At 38.4% G+C, this 23,727-nt stretch overlaps 1 protein-coding gene across 3 annotated transcripts in view; it reads right to left on the bottom strand.

The window, feature by feature from the left end:
- Positions 1 to 23,727, bottom strand: part of PTPRZ1 (protein tyrosine phosphatase receptor type Z1) — a 125,603-nt gene that overhangs the window by 56,451 nt on the left and 45,425 nt on the right. For all 3 annotated transcript variants that reach the window (XM_056481904.1, XM_056481905.1, XM_056481906.1), the window contains exon 3: positions 266 to 445. In XM_056481904.1, coding sequence (XP_056337879.1) covers positions 266 to 445 — 180 coding nt within the window. The remainder of the gene's footprint in view (positions 1 to 265; positions 446 to 23,727) is intronic.

The raw sequence follows: 23,727 nt of genomic DNA, 5'->3' as shown, positions 1-23,727 counted from the left end.
TTTAATGACATGCCCATGATGGGATGATAGTCACAATGTGATTACTTTGGCTGTATCTGTCCATGCTCATAGCTTTTGTTTGTGTGATTTCTGTTTCATTTAGCTTCTGTCATCACTGTTGTTTTGTTTATTTGTTTAATAGATAAATTCAGAGTGCACCAGCTAAGTGAAATGAAAATGATCCATTAAAAATCCTTGGTTGGTTGCTCATCCTATATCACTTTTTAGACCTCTTACCTCCAAACATGAAATCTGACTTTTTTACCTGTTTTGCCAGTGTTGCGGATGAAAGTATCTTCCAAAGTTTCCTTTTCCCATCCATGGAATTTAAGTTTCTTCAGATTCACATTAACTTGAGTAAGGTCTTCATCTATATTAATAGGTGATTGTTTGGCACCATTACAGGCAGAATATTTCTTGCCCCAGTTCTTTTGGTTCAAAGTTCCTAGAAATCAAAACATGTGGGGTAAATACATTTAAATCCAAACTGTCATCCATTCATCTTTTATTGTGGTAAAGTTAAAACACAACTTTCAATTTGAGATCAGAGTACCTGCCCTTCTTTTAGACTGTCTGTAGCAATATTTAGCACACCTACCACTGATTCCTACCTTCAGCAGTTAAGTCACACTGAGCACTCTATACATCAACACATACATTATTATGAATCTCTAAGGAAAGCATAGAACAACAACAAAACCCTCATGAACAATGTACATAAAACAAACAAAAAAAAAGCTTCCAGACGAATGGAATCAGCATGCAAAAAACCCGTGGGAATTGCTGGAAAACTATCCAAATTACTTTTAATCATACCAATGTTAACGTTCCTTTTGCCCAGTGAAGTCATCTACCCTGTAAGGTTTAGAAATCTAAAGAAGCAGTAAGTTGCTTTAAGAATTTCTCACCCAGAGGGGAAAAGGCAAACTGATTTTACCCTGGGAAAGGAAAAAAGGTGAGTAATGCTGTGTGTGAGAGCCTGGCTGAACAGCCCAGCTGTGCACTCCCACCCCAGCCCTGTCCCCCTGTGCAGCTGGGCAGAGAGGAGCTCCTGGGCTGCACAAGGGCTTTCTGCAGGGCACAGGGCTGTGTGCCACCACACTGGGGAGTCCAGACACAAAACAGGACACAGACAGCATGGCCTTCACCAAAGCCTTGGTCATTTTCAAGAAGTGTGCCGGTACTCCACAAATCAGTAGGAAGCAGTAGCAGCAGCTCTGAAAATCTTTTGTTTATATAACATACTAATATAAATGGAACAATATTTTGTGTATTTTAATGTGTTTGAAAACATATAGATATTTTTTTTCCTGACAGAGAATTCTGGCAACATTTCAAAATGTTAATTAAAATCAAGAGTTAACAACACAGATGTAAGAAAATTGAATTACTTCAGTTAACTTCCCACTCACTAGTAGTTAAGAACTCACATTAGTGTATGCAGTGCATACATTTGAACTCTACTAGATATGTTGAAATAAACCAATGCTAATTTACAGGCATCCAAGTCTGTTGGTGAAGATTTGCTATCCTGTACTCCAGGCAAGGACAGCTCTCATATTGCACTCAGAAAACTCACAGAGGGAAGAAGATAGGCAGTCAGTCCTGTAACCATGACAATAGGCAGTAATACAAGATGCTCACCTGGACAGCCAGCTAGAAACAAACCTGAACTAAATTATTGAACAAGTCCAAGTCAAGTGAGTTACCAGTATCACCTTGCTGCCTCAGAATTGCTGCAGATGGTATACAAACACATTTACTGCCTGCAAATAGCAACAGAAGAAACTGGCAGGCACAACACTCAAACAACCTAAAGGGAGTCCAAGCCACAGGCTTATGAATGTCAGCATCCTACAGATGGGGACTTGAGCTCTGTACCAAGCAAGCACTGGTTCCATTGGAAATGGCACACTGGGTAAGCTCTCAGATCCTCCTCAAGTCAGACTTGAACTGGACTTTAGTTATCACTTATAATTTATCACCTGGTAAAATAATGCAATATCCTGATTTGTAATGCACAAGAAAAGAGTGGCTGATATTTCACCTCTTTCAAAAGTATCCCTTAAGAAATTCTGAGCTCAAGTCAACCAATACTTGGATATTATTCTGATCAGATCTTCTATATGAATTTTCCAACAAATACTGAAAGCTTTCAATATCAGAAAGAATTAAAAAAAAAATAGATTAGCTAACTTTTAAACAAAGTTTAAAAGAAAATCCTCCAAACAGGGTCAAAAAGAACAGAAATAACAACTCTCAGCTTGCCCTGTGCATCATTGCAAACAGGCTCCTGTTTCCAGGTCTGATTTCAGACAGCTCAGTGATTTTCCAAGCTGTAGGAAACTCTAAAGCTCTCTCTGGCACATTTCTGCCAGCTTGGGTTGAGCTGGCTGCCCATGGCCACCTCTTGGAGTTAAGCTGCACTCCCTACTCCATGCTCTATTTCTTTTGCTCCTTTTGCCAAAGCCAAACACTTTCCCAGGCTCCTGCAGTTACCCCAAGGCAGCAGAAATCTCCATTCTCTTTCCACTGACATACTCAATCCCATAGCCCACCTGCAGTCTCTCTTTCAGAACACCAGATTTTTTTTTCCAACATGCATTTCTGTTATTCTGCTCTTCCCATCAGTGACAGGAAAAACATGCTCTTTTTCTTTTTCCCACTATGGTGCTTCTGGGAAATTTCTTCCATGCTTCTTTTGATGAAAGACATTGCTGCATTTTTCATCTTGTCTTTAAATTCTCTATGGTCTACAATTATGTTCAATAAAAACAAGTAAATTAAAACTAGAGAAACTATAATCTCCTTCCCACTTCCACAGTTCTGTATTTTGTGGTTTTGTATGTTGAACTTAAGTTCTTCAACTTGGTAGTCATCACTTGTGGCTCAGTAATAAAGTGTAATAAAGTCCTAACATGTATCTTGTGATAAATTTGCAATCTCTGCTCATCCCAGAAGACAGTGTGCAGCTGTAGCATTGATAAATAACTATGGAATAAATTGTACAGGAAATCAATGGAAGGGTTTGATCTGGGGCAGCAACAAGGGGAATCCCCTTAGGAATGGAGTCTGAGGAGGAATGGAGAGCTGGAGTCTGGTCATGATGACCCAAATTACATTTCAGCAGCAAAATACATGTTTGTGCATGAATTCTGCAAATGGTGGAGCACACATGAGGTGTGTATATTAGCAAATATTACTGAACAATAAGAGCAGCAATATCTCTGTATTGCTGAAAACAGTTGAGGCTGAGGACCAGATGTCCATACCAGATGTTTTTCAGAAGATTTTTACCTCAGTCTAGCTCTGTCTGGTCCCATGGGTTGCTGAAGGGTGTAAGGAACTCACCTGCAACACAGTTCCTGTTTGGTACCAGTTAAGATGAACCCATGCCACACACTGTGAGAGAACTCTACCTTGCAAACCAAAGCTTAGTAAGTGGGGTGCACACAGAAGATTTGCCTCAAAAGTCCACTCCTGATCTGAATTAAAATGTTAATGTAAATGCATCTGGTGTAGGCAGCAAGTGGTGGAACTGCTGCAGTTTACATAACTTGCTGAAAGCTGAAGTAAAAGTGAAAGAATTGAATGTTTTTAAACAGGAGCAGATTGTTTTACTATAGGTGTTACAATGGAAATCATAAATCAAAACTGTGCCAGCCATTTTGAAAAATATTGTTGGAACTGAGCTTTGAAAATGAATTCTCCCACAATGTGCTCTGGAAATCTGAGCAGAACAAAAACATGCATAATATATCTTCAAGAGTGCACAGAGGAAGAATGTTTGTCAAAGGTGCCAGATCTGAAAAAGTAACTGGCAATTCACAAAGAATGGGAATTAAACTGAACAAAGTAGATTAAATGGAGGCCTGCCTATACCATAACCCTTACCTGCCCTTCTGTCCAGGGCAGAATGTCTGAAGAAAATTTTCCTAGCCTTTCTTTCTAGGAAATGTTCATATCTAACTCTGATCCTCAACCTTAGTCCCTATGATTCCACTCCTACAACGAGTTCTCCTTTTGATTTCCACTTCAGCTCTCACTGAAAGAAAGAAAGAGAGATGCTGGAGTCCAGAGAAGGGCAACAGAGCAGGTGAAGGCTCTGGAGCCCAAATCTTGTGAGGAGCAGCTGAGGGAGCTGGGACTCTTTAGCATGGAGAAAAACAGGCTCAGGGAAGACCTTCAATGAAATGGATGTGAATCCTAGGGTTTGTTTTATATGAAAGACAGCAGAAAAAAGAGATGGATTCTTTACCTCTACTTAATTTCTTCCTCTCCATTCTCCATCAGCATTTTCTTTCATGATGTTAAAATTACTTCTATAAACATAGATTGTATGCACATAAGAGATTAAAGATAACCCCTCTGTGTGAACTGTTAATAGTGGATTTGCCTTACCAAAAAATGTTATTGACTTATCACTTTGAAGAGTTAAGTGATTTCACTTATTTTCTTTTAGCAAACATGCTTTATCTAAGATATGAAAAAACAGAAATAAGGCCACAAAAAGATATGCATACTTACACTGGGACAAAATTTAAATTTAGATGCCAAATAAATATTGCTCTGAACTTTAAAAATACAGGGTTATTATACCAAAAGTTGCACAATGCACTCTCTAATCCTCCAAGGCAGAAGAATGATTTTGTTCTCAATCTGGATGAGTGCACAACTGGCCCAAAGAGAGAAATTCTGCCAGTATGGGCCTCTTGGGAATCTTACCACAGCTCATATTCCAAAGGCTATAACATAAACTTTGCATTCTAGGGAAACATTATGGACACCAAAAAATGGATGACATATGTTTCACATAGTACTGAGTAGAAGGCAATGCTTCTGTGTTATCTTGATCTTCACTGTAAGGGTTTTAGGGCTTTGTTTCCCTCCAAAAGCCCCAACTACTCCCACAGCCTGATCAGCCTCGTAAGTTTATAAAAATTCTTAAGATTGGAAATTCTCTGAATTTAATAGATGAAATTACTTGTCCAGACAGAGTTGTAACTACAAAGAAGGAGTTTTGGATTCCAGGTTTGGGCTTAGCCATTTATTATGCCTGTCTCAGTGATGCAGTTACTTGGAGCTTTTCCAACACTGGATTTCTTACCAATATCTTGGTCAAGTTTTCAAAAATAAAATTGTACTTGTTTGGTTAAAGAGAGTCAGCCCACAGAGTAAATACAGAAAAATTTAATAGTATTTCAATGCTCAAAGTTCAATACTAATAGAGTAAATTGCTTTTAAATGAGCAGAAGTCAAATAATATTTATCCCATTAACTTTTTCTGTCACTCATATAGAAATTAATTCAACACATTTTCTTACTGTGGGGATTTAATATCTCAAATAAAGCAAACAGAATCAACAGAAAATTCTAGTTGGTTTGCAACCAGATGCATTCATGCAAGCCAAATCATCTAATCTCTTATTTCACTTAGCATCTTATTCATCATTTTTGTATCTAAATATCAGCTTACCTAGATTATATCTTGTGCATTGTGTCTATGTGCACATAAACATGGATTATCTTTGAGAATACCCTGAAAGATAGCACAGCACTAACCTGTATTCAGCTGAACCCCATCATGTTAATCTTTTCTGCTCCTCATCTAAAATGTCCTATACCACTTATTTCTTATTAAAATCTGTCATAGAAAATGTGTCATGAAAATACTGATTAAACATTTTGCTATCTTCAGACTATGGCTCTTTCTTCAATTTTTGTTTGCTTATTTTTTGAACATAAATGATACACTTTCTTCATATCTACAGTCAAGGAGATATTGCTCAATAAAATAGTCAAAAACCAACCAAGTAAGAAAATATGTTTTGTTTTTTTCACTTTATCTCCAGGTAGAATAAACTACAGTTGTTGAGATACAGTGGAAAATGAATCAGTTCTATTAACACAGCAGCTGTCTGATATTTTTTCTTCCTGGGACTCAGTCTGATGATTCATAGTCAGACTAAGTGAATTACTGAGCAAAATGCATAGGATGATGAATGCCAGTGGACAGTTTTCCTTCATAATAGCAACTGCTTGCTGTTCCTCTTCTATCATTGCCTAAAAGATTTGGCCACTGCAGGTTAGTTAGAAAATACACAATCAAATACTTCTGTCCTAGAGAAATACAGATTATCACAGATGCTCCATTTGCAGGACACTCAATGGGACAGCTGTTCAGACTAGGAGAATTATGGGAGAAATTCAGTCAACTTTTTAAGCTACCTGTTTTCTATTATTCTCATCTCATTGCTGCTGAATCTGCATATAACTGCAGCTAGAGAATAATGTATTTATATATAATGAAAACTTGCCTCATATTTTTTTATAATTACTGTAGTGTTATGATCTAAGCAATATTTTTCAACTAAGTATTAAGGAAGGAATTTGGTACAGTGCCAAATGAGAAAATGTCCAGTAAAAACTAACACATTCTTCTTCCTGCTTTATTTAATTCTTGACAATATATGAAGCCCTAATTGGTCTTCATAACTTCTAACCTTGTTTCAAGGAATTCAGATGGTAGCAGTTATTTCCTTTACCTTCAGTAATACATTAAAGCATGAAACTGAATACAGCACTATTAAGTGACATGGATCATTTCAAGATCACAAATAACCAGAGCTGAAAACAGAACTGGAATACATGGAACTGACTCACTTTTAGACTAAGAAATAAGCAGCAAGAAACATGGCCTATGGTTTATTTTCATATAACATACACACATTTTAATTAGCTGTCAATGTGTCATGGCAACATTTGGTGTCCCACATGAGAGTGTTTGGTCTCCTACAAGGAGAGGACCCCCCCACCTGTTTTTCAGCTGTTTTACATGCTGCTAGCAGGGAAGGAAAAATAGAACAGGGCAATCAGAGGCTTTTTTCCCTCAAGCCATCCCAGATTTGCAACATAAAAGCAAAATTTTTCAAACATGGTGCTGCCCCATAAGTAGCTAATCTGTGCTTCCTAGAAGTAGAGCTTACTCACAAACATATGACTACTGTACATAGAACAAGTGGAGGTTTATTGTCTTTTTGTGACTGAACACGGGCATAAATGAAGCTTAGGGTGGTATCTCCCTCTTCCCCATATCATGCAAGTGCCATTTTATGAGAAATGAAATAGCTGCATGTGAAAGAAATTGCACAGACACAAAGGCTGCACCAATTCTAAACAGGCTTAAAAATGCACTGTAAAGGGCTCTCAGCTGGAGCAAAGAAAGAGGAAGCTATAATCTACTTCAAGCACAGCATTTAGCACCTGTCTGATAAGTGGTAGCTCATGCAGTCCCAGGAGATGAGCACAATGAATCTCATCTTTAGCAGCAAGAAACCTCATTTTTGCTGGAGTACAGATCACCTTCTAAGTCTAATGACTTGCATTATGGCACCAGGTTAGTCTTCACCTTTCTCTCATTACTACAAAGTAGACTCTACTGTATTTTAGAAATTATCTTGCATGACAGAACCAGGCACTCTGTAAAGAAACAAAATGCAATGATGAATTTTAGAATAAAGTATATAATCTCCTTCTCAGTTCAGCAGTTCTAACAATATTGGCTTTCACTGAGAAAATCAATAGAGTACTTTGGTCTTCTATTGTGGTATGACCTCCTTCCTGTCCTCTTTCTTCTTTCTTTCCTCTGCTTTCCTCCCTCCCTCTTGGACCATTAAATGTTAACAGCCAGTCTGTTTAGCTCCATGAGAAGTCCTGTGGTGGTACAGCATGGGGGCACTTCTTTTTATCAAACACATGTATTACTATGTTGCTAACACCTAGGAAAATAACTCGGGTCAGCACAAAAGCCTGTCTAGAAGAATAATACATTTCACAAAGGTCATAGTCATGAGTTCTGATCTAAAGCCTGCTGAATTACAAAAATAATCCACAAATAGGTTCTCCAGGCTTTGAATCAGATCGGCTGTGAGTATATAAAACATCACCATTGAACAAGAGTAGGGGAACTAGAGAATGCAAAAGTCCCAAAAATAGCCATCAAAGAGGTCAGCATTTAACTCTGAATAGCAACAAGGCATTTATTTCAGCTGTAAAGAATAACATAAAGATCAGAAAAAGAAATAAATAGATACACATAAATCAAATAAGGAAAAATATAAGTATAAAAGACTATCATGAATTACATCACTGGCCAGGGAGTCCCAGAGGCTGCCTGCAGGTAAATTACCCTAATGTCCAAAAGGACATACCAGTAATTCTGGTTCTTTGCTCCCCAGGTTCTCATTTTCACAGAGTTTCAATTCTTGTAAAATGAAGCTCCTAAATACTTCCAGAAGAACATAACACCAGAGGACATTTGGATTACTTTTAGCATATTTAGCAGGATTTTGTATCACACTTCTATGGGAGTTTCAATACACATTCTGTTTGCATAATAAGGATAAAATGAGGTGGTGGGCAGAAATGTATTATGCAGTATTATATTGAGCTATAGGGATTTCTTACACAGAGCCATAGCTTATGTGTGCTTATCTCCACAATTGCTTATCATATTTGATTTTCTTCTTTATTCTAGTTCATAAAATGGCCTTTTTGGCAAGGATTTTTGACTGCAATGACTAAAAACTTTAATTTTCTTTCCCTTACCTCCCTAAAAAAAGAGAAAATCCTTCAAAAACTTAAAAAATCAACCCCCTCCTAATATTACACAACACTTCCTTCACTGATAGCATTATTTTGTTTGGACTAAATATAATTTCAGCATTACAATTATGTTTGCATGTTCAAATATTTTGCACAGACATTTTCAGAACTGCCATAGCAATGTCTCTGATAATCCATGTTAGGTTTAAATAATACTATTACCTGATTAAACATTCTTGAGATTATCATATCCTCAAAAACACTCTTTATAAACTCTTCCACTGAGGTATTTTACCCAGTCTTGATGTGATAACAGCATTATGTAAATTGCACAGTAGATATTTATTTCAAGTAATTTTTGCATAAACAAGCCATGCAGATCTCTGTTTTTCCTTTGCAAATATATAAAAAGTCTTAACCAGCCTTTAAAACCTTTCAGCACTAAGAACTCTCAAAGTCACTGTCAATGCTGAGCAGTTATTCTCAGGAGTGCAGAGCTAAAAGCCATTCAGCAGTAGGTGCAAGATTTGGAACCTGCTGCCATTGACAGGATTTTCCTTCACAACTTTTCCATTCTCTCCTACAATGGAAAATATTTGAAATGAGGATGGAAGCAGCATCAGCTGGACAGGTACCCAACTCATGCATCTTTGGGCAGTTGTGGTCTCACACCTATCTCAATCAGCCAGGTTCTTGTACTTTTTTTAGCCTCACTGTGATAAAACTTGCCTAAAATGCCTTGCTGCTTTTAGGAGCAAAGCTTTTTACTTCATATTTTCTGAAATTAATTCATTGCACTGCTTGTGTTGAGAAACAAATAAAAACTGTCACCTACCTAATCCACCTAAGACAAAAGTTCAGAGTGGGGAAGTTTTCATATCAATATTAAATTTAAATTCACTGAACTCTTAAACAGTTTGGTTGTTGTTTGGTTTTGTTTATAAATCCATGGCTAATACACAGAACTACACAATCTAATATACAATCTTCTTCCATGAAGATTGGTATAATCACTTTTCTTTGTCATTTTTCCATGGAGAAAGAAAATATTTTTTCATACACACACATGAGAAAGTAGAAGTGGATCTGAAGATCATGTTTCTTATTTTTCTTATTTCACATTATTACGTAGGGTTCAAATACATAAGGTACACTCTGTACACCTGAAAATACTGTATTTTTATTTTTTACCAAATAAACCATTTAAGCAGAAGGAGATCTAGAATACTTTATATTAAAGGAATGACTCTTGGTCTGTTTATCTACTTTAATCAAGAAGTTATTCTGGAAGGATCAAGAGTAACACATGGTATTCCTGACCCACTAACATCACCTAACCATCAGGTGTCTCCCCAGTGCAGAGCAGTAATTTTCTTCTACACAGAATTATGCTATCACTCACATAAAGGATATTAGTGAGTCCTCAGAGGGGAATGAATGCACACAAGTAACTTCAGTACCAAGCCATCTCCAGTACTGAAGAATCCTAACACTTCCTGATTTGTAGGGGCAAATTAAATTTTAATGGAATTTTATCTATTTCTGCTTCTCCTTTCATTCTTGCTCTTGTTGGAAAGTATCAATTTTATACTCAGGAAAAAAATTAACTACCTGAAACATCTTGAATTTAAATATTTTGAAAATACACTTATGCATACTGAATTACTCCAGACTAAAAATTTTCAGACAAGAATCTTGTTCATTCAGTCTGCAAAGAGTTGGACAGCCATAACTGAAACAGGCATGTAAGCTGTTAGGACAAAGCTTCCCCAGCAGATGTTTATTGTGCACCTAACTGAATTGCAGTTAATCAAGGTAAAGACACCAAGCCACATTAGAGTTCATAGACACCCAAATTTTCACCAAAAGCTCCCCTAAATATTCTATCACTATTTGTGCCCTAAGATACGGTTGATTAGGCTAAGCTGAGGAATCAAAATCAAAGCCCATTTTGGATACAGACTCATCACCCCTTGCCACAATCTCCCAAGGCACAGATCCACCTTCTAAGGGCCTCGTGACCCTCAGAGTACACAGCACCAAAAGGCTGCAGCATTGAAGAGCCTCCTGCTCCTCAGGGACATTCTAGGCAATGCCCATTTTAATACAATATCCCAGCAGTCACAGCCAGGCAGTGTATTTTAGCACAATGTGATTATGCTCCTCAGCCAAAAGAAAATTATTCACCATCCATATTTTGCATTTCCATGATAACGCCTGAGAATAATTATAAGGGAAGGAGAACAAGTCATCTTCACTCATTCTGCCAGTGCTGCTGCATGGTGAGGCTAGAAATTCAAGCATCATTGGGCCTTAAAAAGATAAAGAGAGGGATGGCTGATTTTGTAGCCCAGCAGCTGGAGCATTCAGCAGGGATGACACAAATGGGCTGAGGCAGGCACCTTTCTGCTAATTGGTGTAATTCTGAAGAAAATAACTCCTCCTGGTGCTATTTATGTGCTTAATGCAGGTGCCTAACTTTGAATTGTGAAGTTAAATAAGATATACCTTCCCCACCATCAGCACTCTTACAATGGGACACACTAAACCTTTGTGCTCTTGAGATGTCTGCTCCGAATTTACTGCAAAATTCCTCATGGAATTGCCTCACTGGCACACATAAACCCTAAACCAGAGTCCATTTCTTCTGTAGTATTTTTCTGGTGTTTGGTTCACATTTGAATTAGGTCTCAGCCTCACAACCAGACTGATGTGCACAGTCAGCTATTCTGATCACAGAACCTACTAATAGCCACAAAACACCTTGTGTCTGTTCATATAAATAGATCATATTTCTGCAGCAAAACAAACTCCAATTAGAGAAAGCAATTGTTAAAAATTATTAAATATAATCAACTTCTTGTTGATTTATAGATGCTATTCCAGCTCAATGGCCAGTGTATGCAATATGGAAACAAATAGCACAGCATGCATTTAGAGTTTTCTGACACAGTTCCATAACAATTTAATCAAAAAACCATAGAAGCCCAGGTTTGAAGGGATCTCAATGATCATCTGGTTCAACCTTTCCTAGCAAAAGCAGAGTGTAGAAAAGATGGCCCAGCACCTGTGTCCTGGACAAGTGTCCAGGATGGGAAATCCACCACTTCCCTGGGGAGATTATTTCAATGCCTGACTATTCTTATTTTGAAAAATCTTCCTCTTGTGACCAAAGTCACAAAACCCCTATTGACCTAAATTTGAATCAAATTATGATGCCTAATTACTATAATCTCAAACAAGAAACTCAGACTGCATACTGTCATGATTTAACCCCTACCTAGTCCCCACACCAAGTGGGATGGGAAAAATAATCAGAAAAAGAAAACTCATAGGTTGACATATTAATTTTTAATATATTTTAATATTAATATTTAATTGGAAATTACAGTAAATTACAATAGTGATGTTGATAATACTAATGACAACAGTAATGAAAAAGGAGAGAAAGAGAGAGAGGAATAAAACACAGGAGAAACAAGTAATGCACAATAAACTTGTCATCACCCACTGACCCCGTTCCCCAGCAGCAATTGGCTCCCACCCAGCCAACTCCCCTGAGTTTAGAGGCTGAGTCTGATGGTCTTTAGGGAATATTTTTGGCCAGCCTGGGTCACTGTTCTAGCCCTACTCCCTCACAGGGGCACCTCCTCACTGGCAGAGCATGGGAAACTGAAAAGCCCTTTACGTAAGGTAAGCACTACTTTGCAACAATTAAAACATCAGCGTGTTATTAACATTATTCTCATACTAAATTCAAAACACAGCACTGTAGCAGCTAAGAAGCAGAAAATTAACTGTATCCAAGCCAAAACCAGCACACATGAAAAATAATCAGGGAAATTAGAGAAGAAACCTCACCTAGTTTATGAAAAGTATAAACCAAACACTTACTACTCTGAAATATTATTTTTCTGTAAGAATTTATCTTTTGCTTACCATGTGTACTCTACACCACAATGTATCAGTCTCTCCTCTCTCTCTAACTCTTTCAGAACCTGTGTATGACTTCCCTCTAATTAGGGTAGCTTTGGATGACCAATGTAGGCATTGATTACCTTGGAAATTGGGTGGAATTGGGCAATTGGGGTGGAAAAAGTGGCAAAAGCTTATGATCATTAAAGAGAAGATAAAGAACTGAGTTTCTAGCTAAGGCATATCACACAGGCAAGACATAGTGAAGCATCTTCATCTCTTGCTATAGTTTTGAAGGTACAAAAATGTTAATCTCATTCTTGAGGAACTTGCACAACATTTACACAGATGTCTCAGTCTGAGGGACTGATCAAAAAACCCTATAGGTAAATTATATGATTCTTCTGCATCAATTCTAAAATAGTGAATAACATATTACATTAGAAGAAGGTGGGAGCTTGGGGGTGGTAAAGAAAGGCAAAAGAACTATGGAAATGAAAGCTTCTGAGAAAATGCAGAGACAGATTCCTGCATATGTAATTGTGAAGTCTTTGAAAATAATTTTTCTCTGCTGTAGGCAACAACAACCTTTTCCTTCATGAGAACAAGCTCTATCTTGGAGTAATACCCAGAATCTTTTGTTTCCAGAACAGCCTACCTCCCTGTAGGGTAACATCAAATCTAGAAGATTCAGTGAGTGGAGTTTCCATGGAATTGTTTCTGCAAAGAAAAGATGTTTTTGGCTTCACAGAAAATACTGCCAGTTTGTGACTGTGAGTCACAGGAGATCGGGTGAAAATGATTTTTTTTCTATATTGCCTGTACTTTTGCTAATATCCTGTCACACTGCAGTTCTGATAAATAGTTCCTTGACTCATTGTTGTATTTGAAACTCTTATTCTGTGGAGATTTACCATTGCAAACTTGTATTGAGACTCACTCACCCTTATCATCTCTTAGCTTGCCATGTTCTTTTATTTCCTTCCTTCTCTGGTTTCATAATGATCTTTTTGGAATCACAGAACTACAGAACAGCTAAGGGTGGCATGGATCTCTGGGGCTCATTATACAACCCCCTGCTCAAATTAGGTCATCTAAAGCCAGTTGCCCAGGACCATGTGCAGATGGCTTTTGAGTATCTCCAAGGATGCAGATTTGACAATTCTGGACAACCTGAGTCAGTCCTCAGGTCCTGTCACAGGAAAAAAGGTGTTTCCCAAAATTTAAAGGGAACCTCCTGTGTTTCAGATTCTGCCTGTTGTGTTTACTGGACTCACTCTAATCACAGAATCACAGAATGGGTTGGTTAGAAGTGACCTCAGAAACATCAAACCCTCTGCCATGGGCTGGGGCACCTTTCACTAGAACTGTACTCCAGGTGTGGCCTCACCAGGGATGAATACAGGGGAAGGATCACCTCCCCCTTCCTGCTGGCATCACTCTATGGTCAACATCAACCGGTTTTTTTTGTTTTTTTTGTTTTTGTGTTTTTTCTTTCCTGCAAGGACACATTGTTGACTCATGACCACTAGACTCCCAGGTCCTCTTCTACAAAGCTGCTTTCCAGCTGGTTGTCCCCCAGCATGTGCTGGTGCCTGAGGATCTTTCTTCCCAGGTGCAGGACCTTGCACTTTCCTATGCTCAATTTCATGAGGTTCCTGTCAGCCCATTTCTCCAGTTTAATGAGGCCCCTCAGCACTCCTCAGAGTTGTGTATCATCAGCAATCTTGCTGAGGGTCCACTCTGCCCCATCATCCAAATCATTGACCAAGAGAGACAGTATTACTTTTTTCCAGTATTACTCTTTTCCCATTAGGCTGAACCTTGTAAAGAAAAAAAATAATATGAACTTGTTAAATCAAGTCAGAAAGAAAATGTCTTCACCAGAACTACATAAACTCTATCAGAGCTAAGAGCTCCTGAGGTATTACACGTACTCTGCATGGCCATCCTGGGCCCCTCTCATTTGTGAGATGAGTTGAGCACACTGCCCCACAGCTTGGAAAATCATATTCCATGGGCACACTGGCAAAATCAGTAGTCACAGCCTGAAGAGCAGTGTTCTTGCTTCTGCACTGTCAACCTGTAATATTACTGCCATTCTACCCTGCTGAAATACTGAGGGACACTCTGAGGGTCTCATGATGCTGGCATTCAGACTCTCACCAAGGAGGGATTTTTGTTGACAATTGTGTCCTTGTCCAACTTCTTAGCTGAGCAGAATTTAATTAAAACGCGTCTCCTGAGAACACTTGATCACTGTTCAAATAATCCTCAGCTTGCAGACACGGAGCACTAAGGGAGCTTTAGTGCCTGCCCTTGCCCACTCTGCATTCCCATGTCCTTTGGCTTGGCTGCAGCTGTATATCTGCATAAACTCATCCCTTCAGATCAGGTCTTTGACAGTAAGTAGAGCCCATTGAAAGTCTGTAAAGCTTGATCTTACCTTTAATTTGGTACATAATTTAATTTGATATTAGGACGAACTCCTAGTTGCATAAAATAAATATTGCCATTACACATACCATAATGGTTCCCTTGTTAATGATACTGCTGATGAATGCTAAAAATTTGGCAGATGTCCTTCTCCAGATGTGCTACTTAAATAGCCATTTAGGATAGAGAATTTCCAATCCTCTGCTTTATAATTTTTACAGCTCTCTCCCCTGTACACACTGGGCATTTTACAGAGCACAAATATGTAAGAATTTACTCCATTTTAATTGGCTTTGAAAACAAAATGTTTCTCTAGAATTACTGCAGAAAACCAAGTGTCATTGGCAGTACACTGTGGTCTCTTCTGTATCTGGCCAGGACTGAAATGGTGGTAGCTGACATTGAAAACAAATTTGCCAATTTTCAGCTGCAGTGGTCTAATGAGTGCTTAAGGGATAACTCATGAGAGAGCTAAAGAAAGGGAGAACTTGCATTCAAGAAAGGTGATTAGTGTTGTGGGTTCCTGTGAAGCATTAACTTGACAGCCATGTTCAAGTCAACGATATTTTTGTTCTCTCCTCCCTACTGAGAGTATTGTTTCAAAAAGGGTCATCAGTTTGCATATCTGGCATCTACTTACATTGTTTAAAAATCTTACAAGACTCCCATTAGAATAATGGGTCCTGACATATATTTCCTAATTTGCTGTATGAAATAACTACTGTGGACAACTATAATCATACTCCAATTGCTGCTTTCAAAAGGGGTTTTTAAAAATTGCTCTATTGATCTGAGACATAAACTGCATCTGTGATGGTATAAACAACATGTCCTGTGGGACAACAACATTAATATTTTATTAATGACTTCTTGCATAGCCTCCTACATCAGCTGTGGAATGTAAAAACAACCTTCATTGAAGTAGAGGAGGAAAAACAAAAAGTGGGTATACAAATAACATCTGAGAAATGTTTAATAATTTCAAGATTGCCTAAGCTGCATTTCTGCTTAAGATATTATTGGCTCTTAAACTGCAGGTTTGCTGCCCTGCATAGAATTTAAAGGATGCTCATTGCCAAATCAAAACCTGGCCAGTCATTTTCAAGAAAACCAAATTACTTGGTTTGGAGGAGCACATTTATGGTTTGACATCACATAGTCTATTTTTAGAGGATGCTTTCTCATGAGCATCCCTATGCCATTGTTTCACTCAAACAAAAAGAAGACACTGAGGGGGAACATGGACAGAAGTTTCTGGCCATCTCTCTGCAGCAGTGCACAGGCTCAATGCAATATATCTAACGTGTCTGGTAAAATACACTGTGCAGCCAGAGGCAAGAGGACTTGAAGGGGAGAGCCAGTGCTCATAAATTAATTGCTTTTTTCTCTTCACTGGCTATATTGAAGGCAGCCACCTTTTAAAGGTCAGTCCAAAACCTCCAATCAGTTTTCTCTTAATGGCAATGGGAATGATGGCCACAGATCATATTCCCCTGCATCTGCACTAGTGATAAGAGCTCTGGATGAGGAAGCAGTGACTTGAATTTTTTCTTCCTGACACAGTTATGCCAAGATATTGAGAAAAGGCCTAACCAGCAACAGAGAGAAGTGTCCATCCTTTCCAAGAACCTTGGCTGACGTGGCTCTGGGCAGCAAGAGACCTCTGTTCTCAAGCTGAAAAGAACCTGGACTTCACCTTGTGTTTTCAGCATTCAGGGTAGAGGAAGGGGGACAAGGGAACACTCTGAAGTTTTGTCTCTCCTTTTAGGTCTTGGTTTTGCCTTTTACTCAGAGATAATATAATCTGAGAGGTGGAGAAGCTTCACCTGGAATCTCAATTCCAGTGAGCTGTGCTAATTTGCAGGAAAATTGTACCATACTGTGGCAAGAAGCAAGGAGCTGTACAAGGTCAAATAAGACTAGTTTCAGTTCAGTTAGAGCCTGCAACTATGCAGACTCCAAGCTGCAAATTTATGTGGAATGTGCAACATAGAGAGCACAAATAAGTAAAGAGAAAATTGAATGTATCTTCAAGGGGCATTTCTATTGGAAAAGTTTTGCTTGATTGTGTATTTAATGTCAATTTAACTAATTAATAGCAGTGGATACTTAATTTCAAAATAAAGCAGAGGACAAGTGATACTTGAGCCTGATGAACATGATGTCCTTATGCAGAGACAGACAGCCCTGCTCCTCATACACACCAGCATTTCTGTGCTCTGCTGCCAGAAAATATTCTGACAACTAGAACAGTCACTCCATGGGTTACAGAAACACATCAGAGGGAAGAATAAAGATGTTTTGGAAATGACAGACACATTTTTTCATGACTGCACCTCTACCTTTAAATTAGCAAAGCACATAGGCCTGTAAATTGTAGTGTCTTAAGTTTCCAGCAGCCTCAAGGGACTGCATAGCTAGAATCAAGTCCTAAATGTGTACATAATGTATCTTAGGCTAAAAGAGCATCTGCTTAAAGGTACTCCTATAATGTAACAGTTTACAATAAAAACAGTTTACAATAAAAACATGCAAAAATTTATAGTCATGTCACTGCTCTGGGCTGCTCAGAAAACAGGAAGTAGTTTGTGTTTTTAAAGAACATATACAAAAAGTTTGTGAGGATATGTGGATGCCAGCTGACATTTAAAAAGGTGACTACAATTGTTTTTTCTAGCTCTGCTATTGTTGGGTTGGCTTTGTTTGTAACTATTCCATCTCTAGGCACAGGTTCTGGCTCTATTATGCAGTATGACTATGACACAAAAAAGAAGCCTAACATTATCCTCATGGATTCATCATATGCCACAGTGCAATTACCTCTGGGAATATTACAAGGAATGTTTCATCAAGGCAGAAAGAAAAGGAGTGTGACATAAAAGAAAGTGATTCACCACCAACAAATGTGTGAGCACCAGTGATGCACAGTGATGCTGCTGAAGGAAGCTGTTGGAGGTGTTCTGGGACAGCAGGCTGGAAAAGATGATTTCTCACATTATCTCACTGAGATAAAATGTGAATGCCTGCACAAATACAAAGCAGCCACTAGAAAGGGCTAGCTGAGTGAACAGGTGACTCAACTATTTGTGGGCTCTGTGGAACAGGGTCCTGCCAGTCCCCAGGCACACAAACTCAAGGGAAGTCAGCACATTCCAGCTGCTGGCAGTCCAGGTGATCCGAGCTGCTCCGTGGCACAAGAAAGAAAACATTGCCTGCCTTCAGTGCTCTGACTGCAGGCTTGCAGTGGTCCAAGAGATAGAAAATTAAATCAAATTAAACTAACTCCATTTAATCTCAAATTGTCTGCAACAAAATGTCCAAAGAAAAGCAAATTATTTTGGATTTCAAAAAAGCAAAAAATTTTGGAAGAGTAAGCAATTGATGAAACACACAAAAAGTTATGAACTTGGAGTTCAAAAAATCTTTCAGTGTTAAATTTGAGTTGGAGGTGCAAATCAGGCAAGCCCCAGAGACAAGTCTAAGTGACTTAAGAATTTACTTTTCTCAGACAGAGGTTTCCATCCTACTGGATTCTATGGCAATTCCATTCAAAATAATTGCAGTAGTCTAAATCACCCAGATAATATTAAATTATTTCAACAAATATTTTATGTTGGGGCACAGTGTCAAGATCTTGCCCAAGAAACACCTGCCTTATACCAAAACTGAGTTGATAAAATAAAAGCTACCTCATCCTTCCAGAAGCCAGATCCAAAATAAGGACATACCAAGCTTTCAGAGAAAATTTTGTGCCTTTTTTTTTTTTTTCCTAGAAGAGGGAACTTGCACATTTTTTTGTGTCTCCTTATTAAAAAAAAAAAAAACACTTAATTTTGTCTGGAATATTCCCTGCACCCCTTCCTCCCACAGCCTCAAAATGTCAAAATTGAGGAAATCACCCAACATAGAAAACAATTTTCTTAGACAAATGTTTAATGATTAACAAAGTAGTGAAGGTTTGAAAATCTGGGTAATTTCAGGTAGTATTCTCTTTGTCTAAGCAATGACGTAGACATGAGGTGCTGTTTGAAAGATGATTAAATTGGGTCTTACACTGCCCCAAAGCATCACAGATGTGCAAGACTGAAAGGTCATCTGAGTCCTTTCCTTCATTACAGGATCAAGTATAATCAGATTTAATAATCTCTCACTAATGCTTGTCTTCCCCATTTTTTTGAAAGAACTTTAATATTAGGGATTCCACAGCCTTCCTAAGCAACCTGAATGGAACTATTCTCACAGTTATATTTTCCTATTATTGCACCCTGGCCTTTTCATCTTCAGATTCAACTGATTCAACCTTGTGACTTCAGTGGAATTGAGAACAACTGACAACTTTTAAATATTTGAAAAATATGATCCTAACCTCCTTTTCTACACTAACTTGTTTACTTCAGTTATCTTCCAAGGATTTTGGGCTTTCTTAGACACCAGTCATTCTTTTTTGGCTCTTCTCTGCACCTTCTCTCAATTTGTCACTGTTTTTTCTACAAGTGTGCAGCCCAAGGATAAATACAGAAGTACAGCTGAGATACTCCTAGTGACAAGTAGAGCAGAATAATTGCCTCCCATGCCTTACACATCATTTCTGTTAATTCACCACAAAATGGGACTGCCTTTTCTGCAATGACAACATATTGTTAATTCAGATGCAATTATGGCTAACTGCCATACAGCCACTGAACTGGCCAATGCCCATTTTGCATCTACATGTTTGATTTTTCTTCCTGGTGGAAGTAATTTGTGCTTGCTGTTATCACTTTATTGACAAATTCCATTGATTAATTTCAGAACACTTCTCAAGTACATTTTGAATTCTTACCGTGTCACTCAAAATTCTTGCAACTTCCAGCGTGGTGTCTTCCATGGATTTGCAAATACCCTCCCTTCTGTTATCTGAGATATTAGTGAAAATATGAGGAAGATCACATCTAGGGGGATTTCCTGCATACATCTTGAAAGGATTTACAAAACTATTTTCTATTCTCATATTACCATAAATTTTGTAAAAATCTCCATCATTCTTGATTGTAGGGAGGGAGAGAGGGAGGGAGGGAGAGAGGGAGGGAGGGAGGGAGGGAGGAAGGAAGGAAGGAAGGAAGGAAGGAAGGAAGGAAGGAAGGAAGGAAGGAAGGAAGGAAGGAAGGAAGGAAGGAAGGAAGGAAGGAAGGAAGGAAGGAAGGAAGGAAGGAAGAAAAACTAAAAGTGTCTGGAAAACAGGGAAATCTGCAATTCTTTAATTGTGCTGAATAGATCAGTAAATACACCAAATTGTTCCCACAGTATCTTGTTACTGCTATCACCCAGTACAAACAACTCAGTTTCTCAACTTTTGCTGTGAGAAAAGAAGAAAAATAGTACACAGCAATAAATAGGAAATACCAGGTTGTGTGTGCACAATCTGGGGATTCTCAGTTCTGCTAGTTTCACCTACTGATGACAAGACATGTGAAAACACACCATCACATGGAGGTCCAGTATAGCATATGGGAAAAACAGCTGACCTTGAGAAAAACACTATTAAATATGGCATGAAATTCAACAAGGAAATTTGTAAAGTGACACATTTAGACAGTAGTGGGAGTTTTTGCTACTAATAAGAATCTCAACAGGAAAAATACGGGGGAGGAGGAGAATCAGACCATGTCTTATAGTCTCAGAGGGCTGTAAACAGTATGATGGAAAGGCAAGTGTGTGCTGAAGCTCTAACCATGCAACTCTTAGTAAAGATAATGAAGTATTGATGTCCCTGCAAAAAGTCCTGGGGACGGTTCATGTAGGATAAGTGCATGAAATGCTGATTGAAGACCAAATAATTTTAGCTGAAACATAAGTGAGCAGAAAAGGCTAGTGCAACAAAGTGGGGCAAGAGAACAGATTATTGTGGTTTAACTTAAAAACTAACAGGAAAGGCATATCAATGCAGATATATTTTGCTAATAGAAAGAAACTCCCCAAAGAACAAGCAAATAAAACAATCAATCAAGTGCCCAGGTGGCCAGGAAGGGCAAGGGCACCCTGACCTGTATTAGAAATAGCATAGCCAGGACCAGGAGAGGGAGTGGCCTCTGTAGTGGGCACTGGAGAGGCCACAGCTTGAATCCTGTGTCTAGTTTTGGCCCCACACTCCAAGAAAAACATTGAGGTGCTGGAGCATGTTCAGAGAAGGGCAATGAAGCTGCTGAATGCAACTCAAGTCTGATGAGAAGTAGTTGAGGGAGCTGGGTGTGTTTATTCTGCAGAAGAGGAGGCTGAAGGTAGAACTTTTCACTCTTCAAGTCCCTGAAAGGATTCTGTGGCCAGGTGGGGTCAGTCTGTTCTCCAAGGTAACAAGTGACAGAACAAGATGAAATGGCCTCAAGTTGCATCAGGGGAGGTTCAGACTGGCTATTAGAAAAACATTCTTCATCATAAGAGTTATCCAGTACAGGAAAAGGCTACTCAGGGAAGTGTGTTACCATCCCTGGATGTATTTAAAAGATGTGCTGCTTAAGAGACATGGTTTAGTGGGGAACTTGGCAGTGTTAGGTTAGCAGCTGGTCTCAATGATCTTAAGGGCTTTTCCAATGGAAATTGATTCTGTGATTCCATGGAAAGTCAAGAATGGGTTTCTGAGATAGTCTTTCAGTTGAACTATGAAGCAAAATATTACAGATATTTTTAAAACATATTTCAATTTATTTTATGTAAGAGTTAGATGGCATGATTGCCTGTAGCAGCAATGTTGGAGTTGGTGAGATCATATATGGTGCCAATAACAAAACCCTGAACATTCAATTAAAGGAGCTAATCACACTGGAAAATACCACCTCATTCAAAACAACTAAAGCTGAGAAACAGGGAGAAGAATATTTTGTTTCTATAAAACCTTTATCAAGGAGACAGATCAAAGTACACTGTAGTTCAGAGCTCTTCTTTGTACGATTACTGAATCTCCTGAAATGTGCTTCCAGTCTACCTAACCATTTCTTTGAGAGAATATGACCAACTTAACCTGAAACAAGTGACTGGCTGGAACAAAACTTACTAGTAACTTATTATTTGGAATAAAGACATTTATTTATATTTATGTTTGTAAGTGATATATTCTAGAAACAACAATATGACTTAGTTGCATGGAATTTCAAAGCAAACTTTAAAATCTGTTGTCATTTTAAAGAAGATTTTATTATTTCAGCTACTAATCTATCTACAGATTGCTAGTCATAAAACTGAGGTTTAAAAAAATAATGTTTTCCAATGGCTGGATGCAGGATGTACTTTAATACTGATGAAAAGTTTCTTTTGCTAATAACGGTATTTCAGATTGAATAATAAATTATAAGGGAAAAAAAAACCACCTTAAATATTTTTATAGACAATAGTTAATGAATATAGTACAGTATAAGTCTCACTGTTCTCTAGCAGCACTTACATTTATGACCTGTTGAGCTGGCAACTCAGCAGCAGGTTTATGTATGTAACTTGTAACACAGAGGTACCACTATCCTCACAAACTGAGTGACAAAGAGAATATCCTTAATTGACTGAATGGGTTTGATGCTACCAGACTGGAGGCAGTCTTGCACAGAATGCACACCAAGAAGTACCTTCTGGTACGTTCTATTTAACTGTGACAGCAGGTGAGAGCCTTCTCTGCTGGTATGAAACGTGCAGTGGGTGTGCTGGCTCCGTGCGCCCTTGCAGCTGAAGGCACCATGGTAACCACGCTGGAGAGTGGCTCTGACATTTAGGAAAAGGCACCTCAGAGAGACTGCAGGATAGTCATGGAAACACTCAGCCAGCTCTTTCTCCAGTAGTTACTCAGGAGGAAAGTTTTTCCTGGAAGCACAGGAGATAAAGTGGTGAGCTGACAGCTACTTCACGGAGCTATTAAGAATGTCATGGAGAAGTAGGCAACAAAACCCTTCATGATTATTTGATAGTGGGAAAAAGGAGAATTTTGTAATGCAAAAGGGGAACAAGTCGTGGCTGCAATCTAAGAGAAGAAATAAGGCAATGACAAAAAGTGTAAAATGGAAAGGATAGGAAGATTTCTTTAGAGAATGGGATGAAGTGAGGAGACATGGGAAGTCATCCAGAAAAGCTCTTTTAAGCACATGCTCCACAGCTTCTCTAAGAATAAACCAAATGATTTCAAAGGGAACTTCAGATGTGTGATCAAGCCACTGCAACAGATTATCATCAGTTGCTTTCACACAGAGGAGAACAAGAACTGCTCTCATTTTGATCAGATACACATCACATTAGGACTGGCAGGTGTACAGATCTCATCTTGGTGGTTAAATGTGTTGGTAAAGATTAGCCATGATAATGTGCTGAATCTGTGTGAAGTGGGTACTTACAGCTGAAAAAATGAATGTCTGCCTTTTTAAAAGTATGTTCTTGCTGCTTAAGAATGTACATTACATATTGTCTACTGCCTGTTTATGCTGGCCACTTTGCATCTGTTTTGGATACTTGGAAAGCAAGTGAGATACAGATTAAACAGGTAATGTGTTAGTGTTCTTTTGTTCACATACATTACAGCCCTACTGTAAAGCTAGCTTTCAAGAAATTACATTTTATAATAATAATAATAATAATAATAATAATAATAATAATAATAATAATAATGATGATGAAGAATCTTTTAGCTTGTAATTTTTCACTGACTAGAATGCCAGCCATACAGGATTTGCTTTCCTGAAAAACAACAGGAAAAATATAACAGAGACTGCTAATACTGTGTTGTGTATATGCAAAGTGGTCAAAACATGTACAAGCAGACAG

This window comes from Oenanthe melanoleuca, chromosome 1A, assembly GCF_029582105.1.
Source record: "Oenanthe melanoleuca isolate GR-GAL-2019-014 chromosome 1A, OMel1.0, whole genome shotgun sequence".
NCBI classification, from domain to species: domain Eukaryota; kingdom Metazoa; phylum Chordata; class Aves; order Passeriformes; family Muscicapidae; genus Oenanthe; species Oenanthe melanoleuca.
This window is presented reverse-complemented; position numbering and strand designations above follow the sequence as displayed.